Below are 17,814 nucleotides of genomic sequence, written 5' to 3'. Positions count from 1 at the left end.
TAGAAGATGAAGGTGAACAAGATGACAATATAAGCATATGTATAAATAGAGTCTAGGTTTATAGGGCTTCTTGTTTAAAAAAAAAACTACAGTATCATCTACAGGATATGGTTATTTTTGCAAATATGAGTGTTAGTTTGGTTATTCATTACAATTATTCTAAAAAATAAAGAGAATTACAACTAGTCCTAGACTTTTTGTGCACAAAAAAGGCTGCTACTATTTTCCTTTCATTTTCCTACGAAACAGTTCCTATCGTTTTCCTATCATATTCTTACCATTTACCTACAAACTATATAAAAATATTTTCAATTAAAATTTTCCAAAATTAAATAATTTTAATTATAAAATAAATTTTAAAAAGAAAAATTAAATACAAAATTAATAAATTTCTAATTAATAATTAATTAGAAATCAATTTTAACTAAATATAGAGGTTTTTGTACCCCAAATTGTGTTAAAGTATTGTTTTCATTTAGCATCCTATTTATAGAACAAGTTGAGTGTGAAATTTTCTCCACTTGGGCGATAATCCTATTTATAGAACAAGTTGAGTGTGAAATTTTCTCCACTTGGGCGATGTGGAACTTTTGCTGCTTCTTTTTTTTAGCTGATTTTGGTAGAAAATTTGTATAATATTAAATAATAAAATATTTTTTTCGTAGAAAAATGATAGGTAATTTCCTACATATTCTATTTGTAGAAATGTGGTCAGAAATTTCTGACGAATTTCCTACCATTATAACAGTAAAAAATTCAACCGATTTCATATCATTTTCTGATCAAATTTCCTACGGATATTATTTTGGTTGAATATTGGTAAGAAATTTTCAACCATTTTCTGACGTTTTTTTTCGTTGGAAATTTCTTACCAATTTTCTTCCATTTTTATTTTTTTGTTATAAATTTGTAGAAAAATGATAAAAAAAATATTTCCTACTAAAATATTCATAAGAAAATTCGTAGGAATTTAACATGTTTTTTTGTAGTGATAAAGCAGATAGACACACTTTTCAGGTATTTTGGAGGATTGAGTGATGATCAGTCGCTGTCAAGGAATTCATCAATGTTATCCCTCGGAGACTTAAGCGTGGAGATGGTATGATGAATAATGTGGACACTTTAGCGTTTACTTTGTTAAATCTTGGTACAGTCCTAAAAGAGAATCAACCTCCAATCTATTCGCTGCTTAATGAGGTTCCACATTTCCGGTTGAACTCCCCCAATAGGTACATGTATTCGTTTGGTGATAAAGGTCTGTTTCATTTTCATTACAGATTTATAAATCTCACACGCGTGTCCTCGGTTATTGTGCTAGTGAAGGTCTACCCTAGTTTCTACACGATCAAGGGACTTGACATTTACTGTCCGCCCATAGCTGAAAGACTACTAAATGCAACCACCAACAGCGACTATGCTATGGTTACTTCTGGTTTTGGTATAAATTCATATGGTTTCCATGATGTCTGAGTGTCAAAATTATCATGGTCTAGAGATTGGTAACAATGATTACATTAGGGTTTGTGGCTCTCTTAGATGTTGTGGAGTCATAACCTCTTTTACGAAATGAGGGTTTGAATTTGTAATGAATTTTTATATATATATATATATATAAATATTATAGAATATGAATATTATTGAATTGTTTTTTTGATACAAGATCCACACACATATATATATATATATATATATATGTGTAACATTTAACATTAACATATTAATAACACTAAATCATGTAAATCTTTCTAATCGTTATCCTAATAGGATATTTATGAGAATACTCTTTGATTGGATTCACGAATTTCACTTCATAATCAGACTTTAATAGTTCACAATACTTGTTCCACAAAATACACCATGTTTTAATAGCTTTAAAGGTGACATTAGGTTCCGCAAAATTCACAAGGTTCCGCAAAATACATTATGTTTCAAAAAATACACTTTGTCATTTATAAAATGAAAATTTTTTTTTCATGTTTGAGGCTATCATTTATGTTGGACTGAGATTAGGTGTTATGGTGGGTGATATCCCCTCATAAAATAAATAGTTTTTTTTTGCAAATATGGTAGTTTTAAGTTTTTAATTGGGTAAAAGAGTGTGTTTTTGGATGCACGTATATTTCAGAAAGTTTTTGAACAGTGATATTTTTTTAATGGCAAAAGAGCTCTTATTAGAAGAAAAAGAACGTGAAAGAGCGTGAGGGAAAGTGAGAAATAGTGAAAGAGAACATGAGAGAGAGTGTGTGAGATGGGTAAAAAGTAGTGTATTTAAATATTATTATATCTTTTTTTATATATTATTTTTTCTTTTAAATCAATTATTGTAAATTATTCATAATATACAAAACATTTAATAATTTATATATATATATATATATTAAACATATAAAAATATTTTTTGACACATACTGAAATTTGAATTTAAAAAACAGACAATATTTGTTTTTTTTACAATATATACAAATCTGAAAGTATTCACCATTTGATGTACATTCGAAGGTATTCACTCAAAAGTATTCATCATTTTGTGTACAACTAAGTATTCATTCGAAGATATTCATGCGAAAGTATTCATCCTTAGGTATTCATGATTTATTGTTCATTCATTTGGTGTACATTAGAAGGTATTCACTATTTGGTATACACCCAAAGGTATTCACTCAAAGATATTCACCATTTGGTATACAATTATTAAGTATTCACAATTCAGTGTAAAACTATCAGATATTCACTCAAAATATTTAACATATGGTATACACTTATCAGGTATTCATCATTTTAGTGTACGCTTGGAAGTTAGGTGAATACTTTCGATTGAATACCATGAGTGAATTATTCTAAATGACTTTTTTCGGATGATACTTGATATTTGTATATTTGAAAGTCAAGTGAATACTTTCAAGTTTCAATTGAATATCATAACTGAAAAATACATGTCTAATATATACATAACTGAAATATAACAAATTTTGAACATTATCCATTTTAAAAAATTCAAATTTCAAAATGTGTATAAAAAATCTATATATTTTTTAATATATTATTATATATTTTATTATTTAAAATAATATATAAGAATGAATAAATTAAAAAAAGAAGAATAAAAAGAAATAATAATAATATTTTTTAATTAAAATCTGTTTTTTTTTTTTACACTATCTCTCTTCTCTTTCTCTCTTTGTTTTCTCTTTCTCTTCCTTTGTTTTATTTAATATTTAATTTATCATAATAACATAAAAACGTAAATAAACTAACCTTAAAAGAATAAGATAGATATTAACGCACAAAAACTATCCAAACACTTTTACTTTTTCAAAACACATTATTTTGACAAATGTAAAATTGAAAACTACCCATCTAATTAATTTTATCTAAAATAAATTAATCATTTAGGTTTTCAATATAAAAAAAAAATCAAATTATATTTGTATAATGGCTTCGTATCTTGTGCCCCTCATTAACTGTGATGGGAAAGATGGGCAAAGAGGTGCGCTCTTTATGAGTGTCTTCCTTGACTAATATTCGGAATACAAATATTTAAAAAACAACATACCACTTGATCAGCATGTAGTTGACCAATTTTTTTGTTCATATAAAACAACCGTAAATTCTACTGGACTAAAACAAGAACAAGTGATACACGCACTACATTAGATTATCTTCTTATGTAATTGTATTTGTTATTTTATCATAAACAAAGAAAACAGTGCAATTTTCAAGTTTCAACACCTTAAGCCGAAATTGCGGGTGATATAATTTTCACTTTTAGCAATAAAATAAAATAAAATAAATGGTACCTATTCTATTTTTTTGGTCTAATAATAGACCCAACAAAAAAATTATAGTCAGGAAACTCACGTGCTGTTGCTTAACCGAACACCGACACGTCGGCATCATCATCAATCGTATTTTTAGCAGCAGACCAGCAGTGTCGGTGAACCGGTCCGGTTCGGTTCATAACACTCACGTTGTTCCTAGTTTCCACCAAAACAAAAGCACATATACCACATAAGATTCTGACTAAACCCTTATCTCTCGCAGTCGCGGTCACAAATTTTTACGTATAAACCTACCAGATTATTTCTTTAGGGGTTATTTATCCACCAATCAGAAAATGAAAACAAATCCTCCAAAAATGTGAGTAAATTTAATTTCAGTTATAATTTTGGAAAATCTGAAGCAATTTAAGTAATACCATATCAAGCGAGTGATTAATGGCACATTTATGTTGTTAATTACATTGAAAAAGAAAAGATATTTTAAAAAAAGATATTCCCTTTATACAACAAAGTCTCCGATTTTGAAATTGTATCTCTCTAAAATTTGCAGGTAAATGTCGTGAATGGTCTCGCCTGAGGCATCGCATTTCCAATCATCTCCGATGGCAAAATACGCCGGAGCAAGAACCAGACCGGTATTCTGTTTCTCCGACGTCGTTCTCTTCCTCGGTGGAGCTTTCATGTCTCTTATTCTCGTCTGGTCTTTCTTCTCCTTCTCCTCAATTTCCCCAAACCTCAGCTTCTCCGCCGTCAAAACCGACGAATCCACCAAATGCTCTCGAGGAATCGATATGCGGTACGATCCAACCGACCCGGTTTTCTACGACGACCCGGATCTATCCTACACAATCGAGAAACCGGTTAAGGGCTGGGACGAGAAACGAAGACGGTGGTTAGAGCTACACCCGTCGTTTATCCCCGGATCCGAAAACCGGACGGTTATGATAACCGGGTCACAATCCGGACCCTGTAAAAACCCGATCGGAGACCATCTTTTGCTCCGATTCTTCAAAAACAAAGTCGATTACTGTCGAATCCATGGCCACGACATCTTCTACAGCAACGCGCTTCTCCATCCGAAGATGAATTCGTATTGGGCGAAACTTCCGGCGGTTAAAGCGGCGATGATTGCTCATCCCGAGGCGGAATGGATCTGGTGGGTTGATTCCGATGCTCTTTTCACCGACATGGATTTTACTCCGCCGTTTCGGCGTTACCGTAACCATAATCTCGTCGTTCACGGCTGGCCTGGAGTTGTTTACAATGATCGGAGCTGGACGGCGTTAAACGCCGGCGTTTTCCTCATCAGAAACTGTCAGTGGTCGATGGAGCTGATCGACACGTGGACGAATATGGGCCCAGTGAGTCCCGAGTACGCTAAGTGGGGACAGATCCAACGGTCGATATTTAAAGATAAGCTGTTTCCGGAGTCAGATGATCAGACGGCTCTGATTTATTTGCTGTTTAAACACAGAGAGGAGTATTATCCTAAGATATACCTCGAAGGAGAGTATTATTTCGAAGGGTATTGGTTAGAGATCGTACCGGGTTTAGCTAACGTGACGGACCGGTATCTGGAGATGGAACGAGAAGACGCCACGTTGCGTAGGAGACACGCGGAGAAAGTGAGTGAACGATACGGTGCGTTTAGAGAGGAGAGGTTTTTGCGAGGAGAAAGAGGCGGGAAAGGGAGTCTACGGAGACCGTTTGTGACGCATTTCACGGGATGCCAGCCTTGTAGTGGGGACCATAATAAGATGTACGATGGTGACACGTGTTGGAATGGAATGATCAAAGCCATTAATTTCGCTGATAATCAAGTCATGCGTAGGTATGGTTTCGTACACTCGGATCTAGGCAAGACTTCCCCTCTTCAACCTGTACCTTTCGATTATCCTGATGAGCCCTGGTGATTTTTTAAAATATAAATTTTTCTCCCTATGTGGCTCTGTGTCTGTGTGTTAATTTGCTGTTTTCTTTTAACTTCTTTAGATGTGCTTTTATAATTTTATGAGTTTATTATAATCCATGATTTGAGAGGTTTATGATGCGGAATCTTTCTGAATAATTTAATGATTTCTGTAGGGCATATAATATCATAAAATGAGAAAAAGAAAAGTATAATTCAATGATTTTTGTACTTTACTTTCTTTTGCATAGAGTAAGGGATTCTTGATTTTTGTCTTTCTATCATCACTTCTATCATCAGTTTCAGTTTTATGTATTTTTAGACTGAACTTGATTTCCCAATCACTAGCTACTGTAGTATTAAAATCGAATCATATATAAAAAGAAAAAATCTTATACTATACGAAATAGTGTTGGGCCTCCGAATTCACTCAGTTTGTCGTTAGGATTTTGGACTACCTTCCAGGCGTCCATATTCAGCTGATAAATTTTCAATTTGTTGTTTAAATAATGGTTTATAATTTTGGGCGACTAAAAAATCTATACTATAAGGCCAACTCCAATCATGCACCAAAACATCAAATTTGGTGTTGATTCTTCTCCAATGAGGCACCAAATGTTGCATCAAATTTTTTTTTTGGTGTTTTGTGAATAGTATTGCACCAAATTTAGTGCAACACTATTCACAACACCAAACATTAAAATATTATTTTTTTCTCATTTATTCAAATAATTATATTATTATTTATTAATTAATTAAATTATATTGGTTTTAAGAATATAGGATCCATTCTTGTAATTTAGAATTGCACAAAATTTTGTTATTAATATATAAATAAATTAAGATTAAAAATTCATAATAAATTTTTTTTTATTGATTGTAATTTTTGTTTTTTTATCATCAAATATAATGTTATAACAAATTTATAATTAATCTATTTTATGAATAATAAGTACTCATCAAAATATGAAAAATAAAGAGAATCTTAAATTTAATAATATAATAATATAAAAGATTGTTTTTAGTGTGAGATTTGGTGTTGTGGTTGAAGATGAAAAAAAATACTATTCACTTTCACACCAAATTCATGATACCAAATTTGGTGAAATGTTGAACTCTCTCTATCCTGTTGACATGTCATCACATTTGTGATGAGAGAGTTTAACACGTGTCCACTTGAAATATTAATATTAAAAAAAACTGTTACGAAAATCTTCCGTTAAAAACGTCGTTCCTTTCCCATTCCTTGCGAGTTTCCTTGACAAGGTCTTCTAAGGTTCCGATCACGGCGGCCTCTAATCTGACTGAGCTAAACTGTCACCCTTCTAAGATTCCGAGGTTGCACGAAGCTTGGAAAGAATCGAAATCGTTTTCGAGCCAGCGCGAGGTCCCGTATGGAGATGGGGAAGATGAAGAGTATCTACGACTGTACGTACCGTTTCATTATCAGTTCAAGAAAATCCAGGTCAAAATCAAACTCCAGATTCCTCTGTTCTTCAAAGTTTGGGTTGGATTCGGGAACCTGATATAAATTTTTTATAAATGTATACTTAATTAGGGTTTCACGATTAATTGGGGTTTGGAAACTTCACTTCAAGGTGTGAGATTTTTATATTTTTCATGTTGTAGCTATCCGGTACTTTTCCGGAATTTTCAGCGGGCTGTTCCAAACCAAAACTCCCTTATTACTGACAATTCACCAAAGTCCACAGTAAACTCTTCCAAATAAGCACCGCGAAGAATAATTGTAGATCAAGGAAAGCTATGTAAGGTAGTATTCACATATCTGTACTGTATTCGTTGTAATTAAGACACAATTCTGAATTAGCTTGTCTTGACTTTTCTGTGTAATATTCTGATTCTTACATGAGTTGAATTTTCTCTTACTATGGGTGTATGTTTCTTTCCTCTGCATATTTCTGGCAGGCTTTTTTTTCTGATTCTGGTCCACGACGGAGTTCGAGACTTTCTGCTGATTCATGGGCAAACACTAATGCAAGTGTTGCAACAGTAAGCGAAATGGGAACAACGCTAGGGGTTCTAAATTGAGTTCTTTGGCACTTCGTTCTGTAACACTTGGGAAGGGACATTCCTGGGCAAATGAAAATATAGATGAAGGTTGTGACATTTCATGCACTATATCATCTTATTGCTTCAAAATTGGGTTGCTGTGATTTTTGTTCATCATTCCTTTTTTTTATTGTTTGTGTCTATGTAACAACATAAGCGTTGTCATTCTGATTGGTTTAGGAGTTCGTGGGGAATCTTTTGATGATTCAAGGCCTAATACTGCCTCAACGACTGGTTCTATGGCTTCCAGTGATGCTAAATCCTGTGATCAAGAAGACGAAACAATGTCAATTGGTGGCACAACGTTATGTGCACAAAAAATCACAGTTGGTGTTTCAGAATTAGTTAGCCTCCTTAGGACACTTGGGGAACTGTGTAGACTTTTGTACATGTACAGGTGTAAGGTAAGCATATTGTTGCTTTCTTAAATAATACAAAGGTCATGTTCACTTATATAAGATTATTTCATTCTCTTCCTTGTGCTTTTGGCTGTTTCAGGAGGCACTGGATACGTATATGAAACTTCCACATAGGCATTATAATACAGGATGGGTTCTTTCCCAGGTAGTAAGTGACCCTTCTCTCTTTTATGCTGTCTTGTTCAGTTTGGTGGTTGTGTATAGACTTTTCAAAACGACGAACTTGAAGTGAAGTTTCCACAGAGAATCTGTGCATGAAATTTTAATCTGGTTGCCTGTGATACACATTGTTTAAGGCATTTTTATGGTTTATGTACGAGCAATGGCTATTAATGCAGGTTGGGAAAGCATACTTTGAATTAATAGATTATTTAGAAGCTGAAAAAGCATTCTCACTAGCTCGCCAGGCTTCTCCTTACAGCTTAGAGGGAATGGATATATACTCTACAGTCCTCTACGTAAGTGTGTTTTCCTTCTAACATAAAATCTCCTCTGAGTGTGACGAAACTTTGACATTTTTCGTTTAGGCTCAGGGAAAGCTGGTTATTTGCGCAACAGAAATCTCATGTATTGTATGTGTTTTCATCAAAAAATGATATTTTTGTAGCATTTGAAGGAAGATATGAAGGCACCCTCACGGACCTTGCACCGGCCCGGTCTAGATTAACCAGCTGCAGCAAGAAACAATCTTGCACCGTTTGTAATTAATTTACAGTGCTACTTCGACAGGTGGCTTTTATACGAAATCTTTGTGTGCCTTGTAGCTTTCCTTTCTTTGGTTCTTTGGATCAGCAAAGAATTAACACCTCAAAGGCAGTTGAATGAAGACGCTGTGTTAGTTGTTGAACAACTGATGGTTCTGGTGCAGTATACTACTGTGAGTAAATACTTTCTAAAATTAGAATCCCTAAAAGCAGTTTGAGTTGTTCTTGCTACTGACAGTGCCTTGACCTGTCTTCCTTAGTTGCTGTTTACTATAGAATGATGTGTAGTATATAAAAAAATGCAGGTTATTTTTCATGATGTCACTCAGACATCTCAGAATTATGTGTTCAATATCTCTTTGGGTTTAGAAACTATACCAAGAACTCCAAGTATTAGATCGATTGGAGAAAGACTAAGCAAAAGCGCCGAGAAGAAGAGAACTCAGCTGAGCAGCAGTAAAGGTAATCTATCGAAAGATGGACTGATTGTAGTAATAGTATTAGCTAGACACTTTGTAATGTCTTTAGAAACTGTTGGGAGAGAATGAACTTACTTACGTAAAGAGCTGTTCAAATATATAATCTTGGATGGTAATGTTCTGAGCGTATGTCATTTTTGAATACATGTTGCCTCTGCATACTACAAGCAATCAGCAAAAGTTTTAGAGCAGATTTTCAATCATAAAACATAAAAGAAAAAGATTACTTAAAAGGGATTTTAAGTTTACAGATTATAAAAACATATTAAACTAACACAAAATTTCCCAATGAAGACACAATTTAATTGAGAGATATATATGGTTTGCTTCCTATGTTTTGTTTCCTTGCTCTACATTCCTGAAACGACAAGTATCTATATAGGAGAAATATACTACACCAAAAACAACAGAGTATTTATTGGAAAGTATTTATTGGAAAGAGAATAGCAAGCGAAAGAAATTTTTAGCTGATGGAAGAAATAAAAAATAGAAAAAAATAACAAAGTAATAGAAGAGAATATTCGAAAGAATCAAAAATTATATATTTTATCAAGACAAGAATTGATTTGAGTTTATGTTCTAAAAAATACCACTTATACGAAACACCACTTATACGAAACACCACTTAAACTATTAAAACATACTAAATTAAATTATCACGTATACCATAAATCAGTTCGAGATAACTTTTTTATATTTTAAAAGTATAAAAAAATACAATTTACTTGCAATCAAATGAGAAAAGAAAAACAAAGAATAAAAGATACCAACTCAAAAACCAAATATCATGCAGCAAATCTGAAATCATATATAACACATCATTATATACATTATTGAACAAATACTAAGTTAAATCATCCAAAATACTATAAACCAATTCGAAATAATATTTTTATATTATAAAAGTATAAGAGAATACAACCTATTTGCAATTAAATAGGAACCAAATATCAAATACAAACTCAAAAACCAAATATCAGAAAATCTAAAATCATATATAATACATTATTATATACACGATTTGACCAAAAATTATAGTACTTATAAAAATATCATGATTCCAAGTAATAACTCATTTAAATATAATATTACAAAATAAATTGTAAAATGATAAAAAAATAAAATTAAAATTAAAAAAATTAACGTAAGCCATCTGCGCATTGCGCGGGTACTCACCTAATATATATAATGAATCAAATGAAGTTCATTTAGAACTAATCATCCAAAATTGATGTAATTATGACTAAGATTTTGAGTAGTAACATGTAATTTAAATTTGATTTATGATAATTGTTATAATTTGATGTAATTTGCAATAAAAATTATGTGGTAGAAACTGTATATTTATGTACTTACAGTAAAAACTCTATAAATTAATAATGTTGGGACTTTGATATTTTATTAATTTATAGAGTTATTAATTTATAGATTTTAAATAAAAATATTCTTTATTAATTTTAAATTCTGAAAGAGATTTTCTTTGAAATTTATAATATTTAAAAAATTCTTTCAAAAATTAAAAAAGAGTTCTAAGAAGATTTCAATTTAAAATAATTAAAAAACATCACTAAACTCATATTTTGGTAGATTATCTCACTTATATGTTTATATCAAATTTTATTTATGGTAATTATTAATTTATGATAATAATGGGACCATATATTTACATAAAAGTTTTGTTAAAAGTTATTATTTTATTATCTTATCGAATTATGTCATATTTTGAATTGGCCCAATTTGAGACCATGAAAAATTATTAATTTATAATGTTTATTAATTTATCGAGTATTAATTTATAGAGTTTCTACTGTAGTTTGCTATAAAAATTTTACTGACCAAGTAGATATATCATCTTTTGGCCAAAAAAAAAGTAGATATGTTATCTTGATATTTTTTTCCAAATATGAGAAGTACACGTTAAAACTTAAAACTAAAAAGCTTGTTCACATTGCTTTTCCACCTAACGTAGTGATATAACAAAGACAAAAAACAATTAAGCACACGCATGTTGAAATTTCAATTCCATGAATCATCCCATTCCCAAAAAAAACCACATGTTTATTCCCCTAAAGGTCAAAACCGAATAAGCCGCAAAAGAAGATCAATAAACGCTTTGACCCACGCTGCAAAAACGTTGACATATATGCAACACGCACACACACACATATACATATAAATACATGTACACACACAAGACATACTTAGCTTCAAATCCTAAGCAATCTTTGTCTGTAAAGAAAGTTCTAATCGCCATGGAAGCTACTTCACAGCCAAGATTCTCTCAGAATTATCTCAGATCATCTGAAAACTACCATTCGATCCGGAAGCAACCTGCAAAGCCATGGAAAAAACCCGTAACAGCTTCACTTCAACGGATGCATCCTAGAGTTTACCGAGTCGAGCCTGTTAACTTCAAGGAGTTGGTTCAGAGGTTAACCGGTGCACAAGACCACGAGCCAGAGGTACATCAAACAGAGGCTAAACCACTCAAGATTTCTGATGAAACAACAGCTAATGAGAATCCATTCGCGTTTGATCTGTCACCATCATCATCTCGATTCTGGGAAGCTTTCCCTCTTCTCAGTCCAGCAAATCTTTCAAGATGGTAGCAAAAAAGAATAGCAAATTCTTTGAAATTAGAGAGACTTGTATATGAGATTTGTTATAACTCTTTGTCTCTTTCAATATCACCATTTGAAACATTGTTATGTATACAAACTTGTTGTTACTGTTACATTACAAAAACGCCATTTCAAAGAGACCTTTTTTCATTATAACAGCTCCTACTGATCCCAGTAGTTTCTCAGCTGAGACATGTGAAGGAGAAGCTCGTCTCTGCCTAAACCGGATACACTACTCGTCAAAATCCAAGGAGGATGTTGCTTAAAATTCTCTCTAATGATTTGTTGGAAAGCTTTAATGTTCTCATCAGGTCTTTTCCCTTTCGCAGCTTTCATTTTGTCGCATTTAGTAAACACAAAAGTCATTGGTACCTGAAACATCAAACAAACGCTACAAATCAAGAACTCCTCAACGCATAACATACTGAGACTTTGTAACACACAAAAGCACATACATTGTTGCGACCGAGCCAATTCGCACAATCAAGATCAATCTTCTGAGGAGGAACACTTGCATCGATCAGAAGAAGCACGCAAACAAGTGTATCTCTATTCAAGAAGTAACCTTTAGTAAACGCAGACCAATCCGTTTTCGCAGCATCTGAAACTTTAGCAAATCTGCAAAAATGATCACAAACACAAAACCTCAATATTCAAAACAAGAACCATTTTTTTGGCTTTGTGAGGATTATTTAAACATTACATACCCATAACCAGGCAAATCCACAATGTACCAACTCTTATTCACCAAGAAGTGATTTATAAGCTGAGTCTTCCCTGTTTTTCAAAGAGAGAAAAAATTGTAACTTTTCGAGTTTCAAAACTTAAAAATGGAAATTTTTCCAAAGCTTTTTAAAAGAATCAGACCAGGTTTCTTGGAAGTGAGAGCGACTTCCTTCTTCCGGACCAAGCAATTGATAAGCGAGGATTTTCCGACATTAGAACGACCTAGAATCGCAATCTCTGGACGATCATCTTTAGGACAGTCTCTAGCTCGAGCACTGCTCTTGACGAATTCGACTTCTTTGATCTGTGAATGATCCGCGAAAGGTCCGATTACTATATTGGAGCCCGGAAGCACCATATCATCCGTTAGCTCCTCGATTTCAACACCGGGAGGCACGAACAAGACGGAGCGAGCGAAGCGAGCAGAATCGGAAATCGAACGGTTCGTCGTTGATTTGGTGTTCGTGGGGAGAGAAGAAGCTGAGATTTGTGGGATAGAGATGGAATTGGGAGTAAAGAAGAATCGGGTTGGGTGGAATTTGTGAAATTTGAACTGTGAAGGTAATAAAGGAGCGAGATTTATCAAGGATCGACATCGGAGAAGCCTCATTTTTGTGTGTTTTTGCAGAGCTCTGTGTTCTTTTGGGTTTAGAGAATGAGGATAGGGTTTTTGAGTTTAAGACGAAGAGACTTCCTGCTGTTTCAGCCAGAGGCTTTCACTTTCCTTTGGTTGTGCGAGGAAAAAAAAATTAATGTTTCATTAACCAAAAAACTTCCCAAAGCTAACATTTTTTTTTGGTCGAACATTAACATTTATTTGGCTTTGATTAAAATTTAGCTCGTTAGTCAACTTAACACTTTGTGTTATGTTTGAATCGGCTAAATCAACATTAGTTTTGTAGATTTTATTGGTTATTGAGATAGTTAGACATTTTGTTTGGAGAGTTTAATACCATAACATGTTTTCACTAATCCACCTTTAATTATATAGTTGTAGACATACTCTGTAGTCTGAATTGAACAAATCTTTGGCTATATGTCGTAACTGTAATTATGTGATCATCACGACTATAAAAATCATGATATGTTCTAAATATGAGAGACTAATACTAATTAAGGATTATGATTCACAAACGTGAATTACATAACCTTTAACAGTAATTGGTTAGAAACAAAATTATAGTAAATTTAGTGAAAAGACAAAGATTAATGCTTCTTCTGCTTCTGGGTGTAGATGTAATCAACATGAGCAACCAAAGACCTCCTCATTAAGCAATCTTCGTCGTCTGCACTACAGTTCTCTTCTTCATCCATTTTTCCTTCAATCTTCTTTTCCTGCTAAATCAATCATACATTAGGACATTTCAAACTACGTACAGTGTCAACAAAATTCTATACATTTTCGTCTTGATTACTACATGAATATAAACATGCATATATGTTTGTGTTTATGAATAGATATTTAAGGAAACTGAGTGTGGTGAATCAGACTAACCATGTTACATGGGTCGGCTTGATCAATAATCGTGATAGAGGCGGACAAGGCCGGGTCCGGACGGGCGGTGCACATTAGCGTGGAGCAAAGGAGGAGAGCTATCGTAAGCAGAGCGGAGAAGTTAGCCATTTCTGTGAAGTATTTTCTTTCAGGGGAGAGAGAGATTCGTAAAAAAGATGACTTGACGGGTTTTGGCATCTTTGAAACTCGATATATATAGCCTAAATTTGGTCAATTCTATTTTTGTGTTTTTGTTTTGTCTTAATTATTCTTTATAGCTAGAGCCGAAAAATGGGATATTTATCTGACGTTGACAAACACAAATTTTGTTTAATGGACAAGAAAAAGCGAGTCTAATTATGGAGTTTGTGGTGGACTCATTTGACCGATAAGATTGGGAGTGGAAGAAAATAATATTCTTTCACACTTGTGCATAGTGATGGAATTGGACCAACCCCATAAGAAATGAAATAAAAATATAGTCGCAGCGTGTATGAAACGTGTGGGACTATCAAGACTAGAGTGATAATCCTCCACTTCTTAAAAGCACCACGTCCAATTTTAATTTATTCAACTCATACATATAAGCAAAATATCATTTGACAACAAATAAAAAATAGATATATTGTTGATATGCCAGCACAAGAGTCTGAAGTCTGACCTTGGAACTAAAGAACTAAAGTCAGATTATGGTTAAATTAAGATTATTTATAGTTCTGTTTTTCCTTAATAACAGCAATTCCGGATCATATCTACAGTTGGTTTACCATATTTGTGAATGCTTGGATAGTTGAATTCCCTAAGATAAATACGATACGTCCCCCATGTACATGATTTGGTGTTAACATCCGTTTTGGAACGCACCAAACTCAAAAGCGTGTTATTAGAGACTTGGGGGTATTTAATTTATATTGATATCCTTAGTCGGTGTGTAAACTTGTCATATATATCTTCTCTTATATTGTAAGATTGTAACAGAATTCGCTTGACTTTTATAATGGTTTTATTGATTCCTTTTCATTTTTGCTTTTTCGACTCCTAGAAAAGCATGTTACAATTTTAAGATCAAACATATAGACCGAATGTATCACTTACATAACACATAGGTTGAACAGTACTAGTTGTAGTCTTGGAAAGAGCTTGTTGTTTTTAGACCAGATGGCGTGATCACACTACTTAAGTTATAAGATAAATAAGAAATAGAGATTACAGTTTTTTAAATGTTATCGATGTATCATCTTTTGCTTAGTCGATAGTTCATCATTAAACATGTAAAAATTATAGTCAAACTATACAATTAGCCACATCATAAGTTCTACATATATTATTTCTTTCATTTTTTATCGCTCTAAATCTAAATTTTTATTTTCGGATCTAACACTAATAATAAAAGGTAAATCAAATTTTTTAAAATGGAAAGTTACTGCAGAGAATAAGATTAACTTGATCAAGGAAAATAGTTAATCGTATCTTTAGATTTGTAATCATTTACTAATTTTCAGTTTATGTTAAATTGGTAACTAATTATAAAATATTTTTATATTATTATCAATGATTTCATTTTATTGAAATTATTAAAATTTAATAGGCGAATTAGATATACATTTTTATAAGGTATAGAATGTATAAACTATTGTGTTACTAACTAAAATTCATCATTAAATATCTAAGATTTTTTTTCTATTTTATTTTATTTGACTTGATTTGTATCTAACTATAGTTTTTTTTTTACACTGCATTTACCTATATTTGACTAAATTGTTATTTTAATTATATATATATATGTATATATATGTTATATGAGATAACACATTATCATATATATATATATATATATATGTGTGTGTGTGTGTCTGATATTGTTTTGTAATTTAAAAAGTCCAATTATCACAAGAAATGGCTCAACCCACCATTTATGCTGTCCTCTTCATTCTCATTCTAGGTTCTTCTGTTTCTCTAATTCTATTTTGAGATCGTGAATTTTTATTTAAAAATTGATTATTTATGTTTTTTAACATATTATAGGTATGGTGGTGAATGAGATTCAAGGCCAACTTTGTCATGAGGTTTTAACTGAAATAGATTGTGCCCTTGGCAGTTGTGAGGCTCTGTGCCGACAAAAATGGAAGGGAACTGGCCAATGCAACGAAATCTTGAGATGTCTTTGCATTTATCCTTGCATTTCTTGAGTGTTCTTTTCTCTCTTTTCTTATTTTATTTTATTTATGTACGATAAGCTAATATCAACTATTACAAAATAAAATGATTCTAGAAAAGAAAAAATATCTCTTATAAATCGAACTTATGGTCCTAAGTTCTAACTATCAATAAAAGTTCTGATTTGTAATCACAATTATGCAATATAAAATTATTGAATAAAACATTATGAATCGTATTTAGTAACTTATAACGGTTAAAAGCTTAAATTCCATGAATGCTTTATAAAAATATTATACAATATTTCAATTTTCATATTGCTCTAATCTTAGACAAGGTATATGTACAAACCTCTGTCCAAAACCTCTTACAGTTAGTCATTAGAAAATAAATTTTGTAGTTCATCGAATAATTAATGTTTTAAAAAATTGGTGAAAGAAGATCTGGTTGGTTTTTAAAAATACATGTTTTAAAGCCAAATTCATGAGAAAAATGAATGCTCAATTTACGGTTCACAAAGTTCATGTAGCTGGTTTAGATTCGGTATTCGGGAGTTGACCATATAACCAGTCTATACCGCTGAGCAGATACTGACATATTTGCAGTTAAGTGAGAAGGTAACAGATAATATGTAGTTCATTCATTCTTTTTATTACTCTCTCTCAGCTCTTTCTTATAGTTAGATTCGTTTTGATTAGCCATTTTTCCTCTATTCGGAAAATCGGACATCCATAATGAACCATGCAAAGCGAAATAAATACTCATAAGTATAGTATCCATCCAAGATTTATGTGTTACAAATTTACAATAGTTTATCCAAAAAATGTCGTGTCCCAGAACAAAAAAAATTAACGAGCAATACTCGAGGCCATCGCAAACATATTAAAAAAAGAAGCATCTTACACTTCTGACAATTTACAACAACTTAGTTGAGATTATACACTAATATTTTCCATTGTATATAATTATTTACAATATAAGAAGTGATAAAAATGTATCGTCTTAGCCAAAAAAAAGGTTTTGGTCTGGTTCATCCAAAAATAAACAAAAAAAAATAGCAAAAAAAAATAAAAAATATAAATCAAAATAAATATACTTTCTTTATAACTTTTTATTTTTTAAGATTAACTAGGATAGTATCCGTGCTGTGCACGGGATGAATGTTATCTTTTATACCGAAATCATAAATTAATATAATGTATGTATACAGGATGTTGAGTGATATTTGATTAATTGCGCATTTTTTTGTATTTGAAACAGAATTTATTTTAAGTGTTTATTTATGTTAGTACCATATTAATATATGATAAATGGACTTGATATATGTGACTAACAATTTATTGATTTGTTTAGTATTTTTTTTGTTTTTAATAGTTTCCATTTTTGTAATATACATAATGAATGAATTTAACCGATTTCGAATTTCATTCATAAATATATATATATATTATGCTA

General features: G+C 32.0%; 5 protein-coding genes across 10 annotated transcripts; 3 read left to right on the top strand and 2 right to left on the bottom strand.

Moving 5' to 3' along the window:
• The first annotated feature begins 4,032 nt into the window (after positions 1-4,032).
• Positions 4,033-5,881, top strand: LOC18021807 (putative glycosyltransferase 7). The gene is made up of 2 exons (XM_006404694.2): positions 4,033-4,137; positions 4,330-5,881. Exon 2 carries the CDS (start codon positions 4,343-4,345, stop codon positions 5,690-5,692), a length of 1,350 nt encoding a protein of 449 aa, XP_006404757.1. The 5' UTR covers positions 4,033-4,137; positions 4,330-4,342; the 3' UTR covers positions 5,693-5,881.
• A 1,042-nt stretch (positions 5,882-6,923) lies between these two features.
• Positions 6,924-9,519, top strand: LOC18021806 (cell division cycle protein 27 homolog B). 5 transcript variants are annotated; one of them, XR_002900401.1, is made up of 8 exons: positions 6,924-7,153; positions 7,318-7,459; positions 7,615-7,806; positions 7,939-8,162; positions 8,257-8,322; positions 8,516-8,635; positions 8,785-9,054; positions 9,187-9,513. XR_002900401.1 is itself a non-coding variant. In XM_024158528.1 (6 exons), the coding sequence occupies exons 3-6, from the start codon at positions 7,998-8,000 to the stop codon at positions 8,842-8,844; spliced, it is 414 nt and encodes a 137-aa protein (XP_024014296.1). In that variant the 5' UTR covers positions 6,924-7,153; positions 7,318-7,459; positions 7,615-7,997; the 3' UTR covers positions 8,845-9,519. The 5 variants fall into 5 exon arrangements, 1 of the variants encoding a protein (XP_024014296.1); XR_002900400.1 differs by having other exon boundaries at positions 7,615-8,162; positions 9,187-9,515; XR_002900399.1 differs by having other exon boundaries at positions 8,257-8,635; positions 9,187-9,514.
• Positions 9,520-11,567: 2,048 nt separating this feature from the next.
• LOC18021804 (VQ motif-containing protein 29) lies at positions 11,568-12,119 on the top strand. The gene has a single exon (XM_006404691.2). It carries the CDS (start codon positions 11,613-11,615, stop codon positions 11,967-11,969), a length of 357 nt encoding a protein of 118 aa, XP_006404754.1. The 5' UTR covers positions 11,568-11,612; the 3' UTR covers positions 11,970-12,119.
• Positions 12,026-13,351, bottom strand: LOC18021803 (GTP-binding protein At2g22870). The gene is made up of 4 exons (XM_006404690.2): positions 12,849-13,351; positions 12,689-12,758; positions 12,437-12,599; positions 12,026-12,353 (listed from the first exon to the last, which is right to left on the bottom strand). The coding sequence occupies exons 1-4, from the start codon at positions 13,315-13,317 to the stop codon at positions 12,144-12,146; spliced, it is 912 nt and encodes a 303-aa protein (XP_006404753.1). The 5' UTR covers positions 13,318-13,351; the 3' UTR covers positions 12,026-12,143.
• A 258-nt stretch (positions 13,352-13,609) lies between these two features.
• LOC18021802 (phytosulfokines 2) lies at positions 13,610-14,404 on the bottom strand. Of its 2 annotated transcripts, none has more exons than XM_024158457.1 (2): positions 14,203-14,404; positions 13,610-14,045 (listed from the first exon to the last, which is right to left on the bottom strand). In XM_024158457.1, the coding sequence occupies exons 1-2, from the start codon at positions 14,398-14,400 to the stop codon at positions 13,914-13,916; spliced, it is 330 nt and encodes a 109-aa protein (XP_024014225.1). In that variant the 5' UTR covers positions 14,401-14,404; the 3' UTR covers positions 13,610-13,913. The 2 variants fall into 2 exon arrangements, with proteins under 2 accessions (XP_024014225.1, XP_006404752.1); XM_006404689.2 differs by having other exon boundaries at positions 13,821-14,042.
• Between the last annotated feature and the right edge of the window lie 3,410 nt (positions 14,405-17,814).

Source organism: Eutrema salsugineum, unplaced genomic scaffold (genome assembly GCF_000478725.1).
Source record: "Eutrema salsugineum unplaced genomic scaffold, Eutsalg1_0 scaffold_15, whole genome shotgun sequence".
Classification (NCBI taxonomy): Eukaryota; Viridiplantae; Streptophyta; class Magnoliopsida; order Brassicales; family Brassicaceae; genus Eutrema; species Eutrema salsugineum.
Note: the sequence above shows the minus strand (reverse complement) of the source record. Positions and strands in the feature narration are given on the sequence as shown.